Here is a 9,914-nt window from a genome sequence, read left to right as displayed (position 1 = left end):
AGGGGCGCGCGCTTTCACGGGGAGTGAACGCACGGCGGAGAACAAACGCGCGTTCTGCGTTGTGCTCCCTTAAGGGCTGCAGAAGTAGGCGTCTCTTTCCTCCTTTACAATAACCATATATGTAGAGCAAACGCGCCTTCTTCCGATGCACGAGAGGCCGTGGGGGAGGGGGGGGGGGAAGGGAGGCGACGTTTAGCTGCGGCACCAAGTGCCTATTTATATCAGAGGCTCCGGCAACAGTCACCAACGCCGCACGCATTTTGAGCGAACGCGCGCAAAACGCCGACGGCGTCGACAACAGTTCTGCGTGTTGCCGGTGCTGCTGCATGTCCAAGTTTATACAGCTGATAAAGCTAATATAATTACTCCGTATAGCTCTCTACCAATTTGCTATCGCAATTGATGCTTCGCCTTTCAGGTGAAACTGCGACAACTTTTATTATCTCGGTAAAAACAAGATCGCTCTATTCCGAACTCGCAATAAGACATTCAGAGAAACTGTCGAGAGCTTCAGTGTTCAGAAGGAAAGGACAGAGATGTGTTAAGCTGGCATGTTTTTATTGGAGAAGTTCATGTTTGGGACGCAGGGTATGAATACTACCGTGTTTTGACGAACCGCGTTGTCCCCAGGGCAATGACATATATGGGTGTTTGTGCTATTAGCCCTAACCTTTACAATAGGATCGCCAGATGCGAGCTAGCTATTCTCTTGCCCACATATGCTGTATCGACACAGCTTGGTCTACTAGCCTATCGGAATTGATGCGTGTGGTCACTGCGAAGATGACCGCAAATTTTCTTGTGTCGTTACTTTTTGCAAGTGTTTTATTTACCGTGACATTCAGAACAGAACCCATGGAAGTTTCAAGTACTGCTTCTTATTTGAGCCATTTATAAGAGCATAAGAGCATCCATGGCCTCTTCTTTCGCATAAGTTACGTCCTGAGCAGACGAGCGATGTGAGTACTTTTCAAAATGTTATATCACGGCCGCTGCATAAAAAATACGTCAGCGAAATCGACCACTCTTAATGTTCCCATCAGTGATTCGTTTGCATTTTACTCTTTGTCCTCGTCATTCGCTATGCCATGCCTACGCAACATAGTTCAAGAAGATTCCTGTGTGACGGCACATTGTAACCACCCGCGCAAGTGTAATTTGAGTTCCGCCCCGCTAGACGGAGTGACACAGCTTGTGAAGTGTAAGCATTGTTTTAATTACTCTACTGCACGTCGTACTAAGACACGGCGTGCGTTCTTGAGCCACCTCGCCTCCAGTGACGCTACTTTGCGTAGGACGATGTGTCCCTTTTAATCAACAAATTGGAATAACTAGAAATATGATAACGACAACGAGGGCCTCTAGAATACGAAGGACTAAAGACAACTTCGGACAACCTCGGGTGGCCGATGGCGAAGCTACTGTAATATTGCCGTGCGCATTCTTGTACCGCCGTGGCTTTCAAATTCTGGCCTTTGACATGATGACGTGATTATGGTTGCTTTCGGTCTCACAGGCTCCTTGGAAAACTGAAAGTGCCCTGGAAATTAGGGCGGCGTGTTTAATTACTTTCAGTTTCTTTCAGTTTGCTTTAATATTCATTCAAGAGAAAGCGAGTGGATTACAGGTAATATTTCGACAAGGATTACGAAGTCAGAGACTGCAATGGGACCCTCTGTCTAACAAGGGAGAATTAAAAAAAAGCAGCAAGCTACAAAATACGATAGAATCAAAAAAAAGAAAAGAAAGAAAGACGAACAAGAGCTATCACGTGATACAGGCCAACGAAAGAACTTGAGGTAAGAGCGATAAAATGACAGGGAAAATGAAAAGTAATAAATGAAAACGATTACAGAGCATATTTCCAGATTGCAGATGTTTAAATTAGGTTTGTGCGTTTAGGAGAAGTTAGCATGATCTATGGCGCCTACAACTTTTTTCGCTTAACGAATCGTTAGTAAAGGGCATATGCATCTTTCGGAAAGTCGTGTGCTCAAGGCAAGCTTTAAAAAGTTCTCCTCCCCCCTCAATGTCGTATCCGTGAGATTGTGCAATTTTTAATGTTCACCAGTTGGCACATACACATACCCATCGTATTTCATCTAAGTACGCCACCAGCCGTGGTTGCTCAGTGGCTATGGTGTTGGGCTGCTGAGCACGAGGTCGCGGGATGGAATGCCGGCCACGGCGGCCGCATTTCGATGGGGGCGAAATGCGAAAACACCTGTGTGCTTAGATTTAGGTGCACGTTAAAGAATCCCAGGTGGTCCAAATTTCCGATGTCTCCCACTACGGCGTGCCTCATAATCAGATCGTGGTTTTGGCGCGTAAAACCCCATAATTTTTTTTCGACTAAATACGCGGCTTCTTGCAAATTACATCAACAGCGGTTTCCCATGGGCTAGTTGGTTGATCATTAATGTGCCGCACAGCCTAAATTTATAACACGAAGGAGGTAGCACTATACATAGCAAAATGACACCATGTAGACATATATAGTGATGCCTCCTACATGACCTGCGGGTAACTTTGTGCTACACGTTGCAATAATTCTTGCAATATAGATTCATCGTCACCAGGATCTTTGTCTCTGAGATTGCGCGGAACTTTTCTTTCTCCGCAGCCTGCACGTCAGCTTGACATCACGGCGCAGTGATTATGTTCCATTTTAGGAACAATGTTCGTCAATGTACTCGTCTATGCTCGTCCATTTTCGGACAGGTGCGTGGATCGGTGAGAACGCTGCGCCTGTTCAGTCCTTTAAGTATGAATACCTTTTCCTAGGGGACGCCATGACATCAGTTACAGTGTAAGCGCTAACATGAAATCGAAGGCCCGGAATGTACATGATACATTACATCACAGTTTCTTAGTACCACATGCACGAAAAGGGTAGCCAGCAAAAATTTGCTGAATTATAACAGCTGAACGGTGCCTTCTTCTTACGTTGCAGAGTTCATAAACGCATCAAGAGTCCGATGGACTACGCCCCTGTGACATTCTTGACGGTGGTGAGAATGGGTTTATTCGGCTGTTCTTTGTGTCCGGAATAGTAAGCCGCATCAGTGTCGCAGCAGAACGGCTACGGTGGGTGTAATAGTGAATGTCAGTATGTGCAGAATCCCTACTCACGGAGCGCGAACGCAATGCAATCTGCGGTAATCCTAAGCAATTTTGCCGTGAGAGCGCGAAAATTCACTCAAATGTATTACATTTGTCCTGTCACCAATCTTGCGAAGAATATGCACTCCATGGACTTCTACGGTGTCGGCGTTTCTGCCCTGTTCGTTACCCAGAAAGCGAATCTTCATATGAAGCAGATGCAAAACCATTTGCTGATATTCTTGTGCTCACATAAACGTACGCATTTGGAATCTTTCATATGAACGTGGGCCATAATAACGCGACCGAACTGTATATCTCGATGGGTGTTTGAATAGGCAGACTATGAATGTCCATTACAGCAGTGAAAACCCGGAAAAGAAGTGCTGTGCATCAATATAGGTTCGTAGCATGTTTCACTGCTATCTATTCAGCTTTAGACTTTTTCGTAGTCACATGAGCACCTATAAAGACTTGTTTGTAAGCTCGTTTCGCAAACTACACTTTATTGATTTATCATTTGATTATTTTTCCATCATTCAATCAATTAATTACATTGCATTTGGCATCGTTTATACACTATGAAAATAATTATACTACCCTTCACTCTGTTGCCCGCAGAAGCGGAAGACATTTAAGTCTCAGGATAGCCAGAAGAATACAGAAATTCGCATAAGATGGTGATAATCAGGTTCAATGCATAGTTGCTTTTCTATAATATCAGTAATACCATGAACTAAGGAGTCCTTTTTTCTCGCGCTAGAAATGCATTGATTCGTATGGTGACCTTCAAAGGAGATTAAAATAAGCTGGAGCGCAGACGTCATCAATTTATAATTTGCGGTAGGCTCTTCTACTTAACTTGGCGTAGTTAAGTGACAATTTCCACACACAGTGCTATGATGAATAAATTGTAAACTAATGAGCTAATTATCCATTGCAATTTGCAGTAGGTACACCGACAACGCCAGAATTCACGCTTACAAATTCTAAATGTTGTGTGAAGTAAAGCACCTAAAAGGGGATTATTTTTTATCTTCCTAAACTAGGGAATATGAGTATTTTTTGCTTGTAGTAAGCGGCTAAGACATATTATAGGTGTTTATATAGTTTAAAAAATGATTTAACAGTTTGAGTGGTAAAGCCGCACCATAAGCAAAATTGAATAAAGAAAAAGTGACAAGCAATGTGAGAAGTGATAATTTGTTAGGGCAAGTTCTACGCTACTTTGTTAGTATGAACTCTAACTAACATATTTGAATTTCAGGTCTTCTTGTGTACGGCTAATGGAGGTATGTAGCCTGTACTACTCTGTTCTACAACGAAGTTTTTATAAGCAAAGCAGCGTATCAGTGTCATAACATAGAAACTGCTGATTTTCACGCCGTCGCCTGAAGGCGCTCTATAACATTTGCGGCCGACCACGAAATGTGAGCGTATGTCTCAAGAACTTTCATGAAAATGGACAATAGGAAGTTTACAGAAAATCTACGAACATGTTGTATTTTAAGAAAGATGTTACTGTAGTAATCTAAAGAAAAGTGTTTCTAGACAGTTGGTTGAAAGTTGACAGAAAATCTACGGACATGTTTCGAAAGGAATTCCGTGGTAAATTGTGGATAAAGTCTTACTGCGGAGTTGTAGCAAGCCTAGCAGCCTCGAGGTCTGGGGTGGGGTGGGCGGGGCAGAGCAGGGCAGGTCAGGGCAGGTCAGGGCAGGTCAGGGCAGGTCAGGGCAGGTCAGGGCAGGGTAGGGCAGGCGGGCAGGCAGGCTCAAAAGGTCTGAAGTAGAGACAGAATGCTACTCGCATTAGCAGCATCAGCTGTGGTAATCTGCGGGCGTCCAAACCTCTCCGGACGACGTTAGACCAGCTGGACGCTAAATCGTTTTCGTAAGTGGAGGTCCTTATACCTTGGATCCTTGATCTGTGCATTTCTGTGCCGTACTCGTTTCCGGCGCAGAAAGCAAGGAGGGCATTGCTGCAGCACCTCAAATCAACGAGCCTCTGCAGCCGTGTATAGAACTGTGCGTACCTTCACGTGCGCTTTTCCCTCCCCTCTATCTCTCTTCAAAATCATTTAGCCCTTCTCCCACTTCGAAATAGGGAACCTGACGCGCATCTGATTGACCTCCCCACCTTTTTCTTGCTTCTCTCTCTCTCTCTCTCTTTCTGTCTGCAACGATGGCCGCCTCCAATATGTACTAATGCGGAAAAAGGTTTGTAAAGCTACGCCAGTAATAGAGGTGACGGGGAGAGTAAACCGAGATTAGTATCAGTGTGGTTCATGCACGAGATAACGGAACGTAAGATATTCCGTTGGCTTGTAGAGAGAGTGAGGACTCGCGTGATGCTAATGAGTCCGGCGCCGCTGAGAAGTCACAGCCGATTGCGTGAAAACGCCGTTATTTCCTAGAGACATCCTCAATTTGCTGGAACACCACCTATACCACCTCGAGTGCCAGCGTTCGTGCTAGTTCAAAGTAGGGAAACATAACAGCTGTTACAATCTCACTTTTTCTCCAGATCCGTCCATTTTAGGCGATCACCATTGGGTGTTCCTGGAAGAACTGGCCAAACAGTACATAAAGAAAATGAACGCGACGCACAAAGGTCACGTCAGTACCTGGGGTCTTACAGAAAAGTACAGTTATTGGAACTACAACGATCCTCCAGGAAAGTAAGTTGAATTGAAGCTTGTCGTCCTTTCAGAGTGGTACCAAATTTTGTCGGAGTAGAGGCGCTAATTACAGTTGTGGAACCACGAATAAATATGCACTTTGCTAATGAGTACGCCACTGTATTTGCTTTTATTGCACTAATTTCTTATACCAAATTTGTACGTGTGCGACTCTACTTATACAGTAAATGAACAAATGACGAAGTCAATAAAGAATTTATTAGAGATACATGGCTGACAGACTGGATGAAATAATGGCAAAATGTGTGCTTAGTTGCCTTTTCTTTTAGGATTTAAGACAAGTGCAGCTTTGTTACGTATTATTTTCCTAGTTGCGGCCATTCCGTAAATGCCGCAATCAAATGGCCGCAATACGCAAGTTGCCTTTAGTACTTGTACACAGTGGGCTTCAGAACGCACCGAACAAGGTAGTTACTTATTTTTCCGGTTCTTTTGCGCAGACACCCTGTAAAAGCGAAAATAGCGTGGACCAGTTACTCCGAATGCAAGGGAGCGTCCTCGTTGAAAACAAGAGAGCGAGATTGCGCCGGGTTTTTCCACTGGAGGATCAGCCGTGGCATAAAGAGTGCTTTCTCTATGAAAGTCGAAGAACTCGTTCCCGTACTATACAGTGGCCTAAGGCGGAAGTTACTCAAGTTTGACATCAATGACGTCACTGAAGAGTCAGCAGATGAAAGGTGGGGCCGCACCACCAGGCATGTGCGCCGGAAGCTCGTCAAGGCAAGTTAACCATTTGTACTTCAATGAGAGAGATAAACATAGGCTGATGATGATGATGATGATGAGAGAGATTGAGGCAAAGAAAATGAGGTTAACGGGAGGATATCCATGGTTGGAGACCCCGTACTGTGCCAAGTGTAAAAGGGGTAGGAAGGATAAAAAATAATCAAGGGGCACTTAGTTAATCCTGCTTGGATGAATGCGAAAGCATTGCGAAGAAAGCTCGTGGGAACCCACGACCCGCGAAAGGTCGTGGATACGAGTGCCCTAATTAACTCAGCCTTAATTACTTGTGCCTTAATCAATGGCAAAGGTCGTGGGTTCGGGTGCTTTAACTCTATCTCAATTAACTGTGAAATAATTAACCTCGCTTTAGTTAACACCGACAATTGTGGCTTCGGGTGCCTTAATTACATGTCTTAATTACCTGTGCCTAACACCATATGACACCCTGGGTTCAACTCCCGCCACAGGTTGAGGGTTCTTAGCGTTCTTGGACCATCGTGTGGTCATGCCAACGCCGCATTTTCGGCCTCGTGAGCCGTTAATGCTTTCGCATTCAAAAAAAAAAGGACGAATAAGAAAGAAGAACTGAAAACTTTAGGACGGTCTGTTTAGTGCCCATGACAAAGTTTGTCAAGGCGCTCGATGAGGCAGAAGAATAAAGGACTCCACGGGGATCATTTTTTTTGCTGTTGCTGCAACTTACAGTCAGTAGACAATAAAGACAAGGAAGTAATGTGAGAAATTTTGCATCTTAAATAAAATTTTGAAATCATGAGGAAAAGGGAAATGAAAGCGTACAATTGGTAGACCATCTTATGCGTGAGCGTTAACTTTTAGACAAGACCTTAAGAAAACAGTTTCTCTTACTTTACACCATGCAGGCTTGCAAGTTCAAGGCGGAAATCAACTTCGATGGATATTTTGTTTATACCCTCTCAAACCCCGACGAAGGCAATTTCAGATGGATCCTTGTCAGTATCAGTCAGCTTGCAGACAGTTCGAAAGGGCTTGAAGAAAAAGGCGATAAATTATCATATGTAGCGAAAGGCATATATGTCGAGCGCATATTATGCTATGGCCACAAGAAGTAACAGTGTTAAAGAAACGGAAAGATTGATTTACACATGCTCCGAAAAAAATACTACGTTCTTGTGAATAATGTCGTATTTCCATACGTGCATCTTTCATTGTCACTTTTCTAATAACGCTTACACTTATACGCAATAAAGATATTCGTAACTCTTTCATCACCTCCTTCATTTGGCTTTGAGGCGTTTCAGTTGCTAGACGCCTAAAGCTTCTTTGCAACAAGAGAACCGAGCATAACACAACGAAATATTTCTCTGTTCGCTTAGCCAGACTGCAATACAGTAGAATTGAATGTAACAACTACATTTTCCTCTTGCGTAATTCAGGATTCATAACTTTAGAATGGACCACGGCATATATTGCCCTGGAGTAAAATGAGTGAGTGTGAATATAGTAATAGTTTTATGGTGCAACAAGGTTTATTCATTCAGCCGTACAACGCTTCTTCCTTATTCAACCCCTCACCACTTCAATCCTCCATCTTCCAGTGAACTTTTGTGTTGCTTAGGCTTAGACAAGCGTGGTGCCACCTTTTATTAGGAGATCGCCTAATAAAAGGTGGTGTCTTCTTGGGCCGATACTTACGCCAGTGCATAATGTGAGACTTCGCCAGGGCTTTATTGGGATTTTACCATTGTGGGTTCAGCCAATCCTGAATCGAATTGAGTTCTGATAAGGCTATAGCGTTACAGTCGCTCAAGTGTAGCAATAGGCGGTGTTTAAAACCGTTTTTAAAACATGGTTTTTATGATGTGTTTATGGCTTCCTGGGATCGCTTCCGGCGCATGCAGCTAACAAAAGACTGGCCTTTGAGATCAGTTCCTGCTAACATCAGGAAGCCGACGCTGGGGCATGGATTTGGACACTACCTTTTGCCTCTTCATCCGTGCTTGGGATCCGTGTTTTTGCCGAGTATACGTAGCTGGCTGTCCTCGCACGTAGCTGTGGCATTTAAAGAAAACAAACAAAGAGCATTTAACAAGACAAAGGACATACACAATAGTGAGCTAGCGATGACCTTGTCTCCCAAAGCCACGTTGCCAGGTCCGCCGATCCCATATAGTCAGAACCACCTTCGCAGCTAGCTCCTTTGAGTCTACAAGCCAAGCCTGGCCCTCACACTGCTGCTTCGACGGTTGCATTTTCCGGAGCGTAGAAGAGCAGTCCCGTAGATCAGGGATCCTCAGAATTCTCTCTCCCGTCGGCAGTTGTCCGCCAGCCTCTAATTCTAGCGCTACCAACCAGTTTGCCATGAGTTAAAGAGCTGTGGACTCCGCTAGGTGGAAACGGATGGTTTATTGAAGATAAATGTTTGGTAGCTGTCAGTCAGGTACCACACCCGTCGACGACCTGGAATTGATCACCGAGCAGCCGCTTTTGTCCCGTTGCTGCAGCGAGATTCAAAACTAGTCAGTGCTTCCCTGCGTGGACTGCCCCACTACCATCGCGCGCCCGCATCGTCCTTAACCTTGCAGGCAAAGCTAAGCGCTGGGAGAGCCGAATTCCCTTTCGCCACTGTAGCCAAAACTGCGTGGCGAAAGGGAATTCGTCCCGGTCATTAATGGCCTGTACTTTGCCAATCCGCACAATATTCTGCCCACGTTCGGATCGGTGCGGACGACCGCAAGGCGGAACGTGTCTCAAAATTTGGTGTACGCTGTATGCGCACGACTGATCCGTTCGTTCTGATTCAGCGTACAGCAACACCCCCGTAATTTGATGACCCGACGTTTTTTCACAGATGGTAACACTTCGGTGGAGCAAAGGTGCTCGAGGTCGGCATCTATCACCAACAGTAGACTACACCGGCATATTTTTGTCAATGTGACTTCAAGCATAGATTTAATATATAAAGGAAGCTGGGCGAAAAACGTTGCAACCGTCAACTCGCCGTTATGTTGCTACAACTCATTTTTGGAACACTAACATATTCGAACTATTATGAAAAAACAAGCATTTACATGTAGCACGTACGTATGAACAACGTGTGAAGTTCATTCCATATATGGTAAACTTTTAACTGCGATAACCCACACTGACAAGGACGAGGCAGACAAGACGTGCGTGTTTGTCCTCGTCCTTGTCCATGTGGGTAAGCGCAGTTAAAAAATTTTACCATGTATGTCAACCAACTAGTCCGACTTGGAAGCTCTACTTCATTCCATATATTCTATAAAAATATCCGATGGCTATTTAAAAAAATCTGAATGTGAAATTTACGATGCGTGAAAGCGTTTGTTGGCAGGTGCCTGAAGTAGATGGCGCCGCCATACTGAGGGAGGTTCGGGGTCGCATTTT

At 44.5% G+C, this 9,914-nt stretch overlaps 1 protein-coding gene across 3 annotated transcripts; it reads left to right on the top strand.

The window, feature by feature from the left end:
* Positions 1-862: 862 nt before the first annotated feature.
* On the top strand, positions 863-7,772 carry LOC119466594 (uncharacterized). 3 transcript variants are annotated; one of them, XM_037727116.2, is made up of 6 exons: positions 863-959; positions 2,954-3,011; positions 4,370-4,394; positions 5,627-5,780; positions 6,242-6,521; positions 7,409-7,772. In XM_037727116.2, exons 2-6 carry the CDS (start codon positions 2,979-2,981, stop codon positions 7,616-7,618), a joined length of 702 nt encoding a protein of 233 aa, XP_037583044.2. In that variant the 5' UTR covers positions 863-959; positions 2,954-2,978; the 3' UTR covers positions 7,619-7,772. The 3 variants fall into 3 exon arrangements, with proteins under 3 accessions (XP_037583044.2, XP_049513169.1, XP_049513170.1); XM_049657212.1 differs by lacking the exon at positions 863-959 and adding an exon at positions 995-1,201; XM_049657213.1 differs by lacking the exon at positions 863-959 and adding an exon at positions 1,352-1,799.
* Positions 7,773-9,914: the final 2,142 nt, after the last annotated feature.

The sequence above is a fragment of the Dermacentor silvarum genome, chromosome 10, assembly GCF_013339745.2.
Source record: "Dermacentor silvarum isolate Dsil-2018 chromosome 10, BIME_Dsil_1.4, whole genome shotgun sequence".
NCBI classification, from domain to species: Eukaryota; Metazoa; Arthropoda; class Arachnida; order Ixodida; family Ixodidae; genus Dermacentor; species Dermacentor silvarum.
Note: the sequence above shows the minus strand (reverse complement) of the source record. Positions and strands in the feature narration are given on the sequence as shown.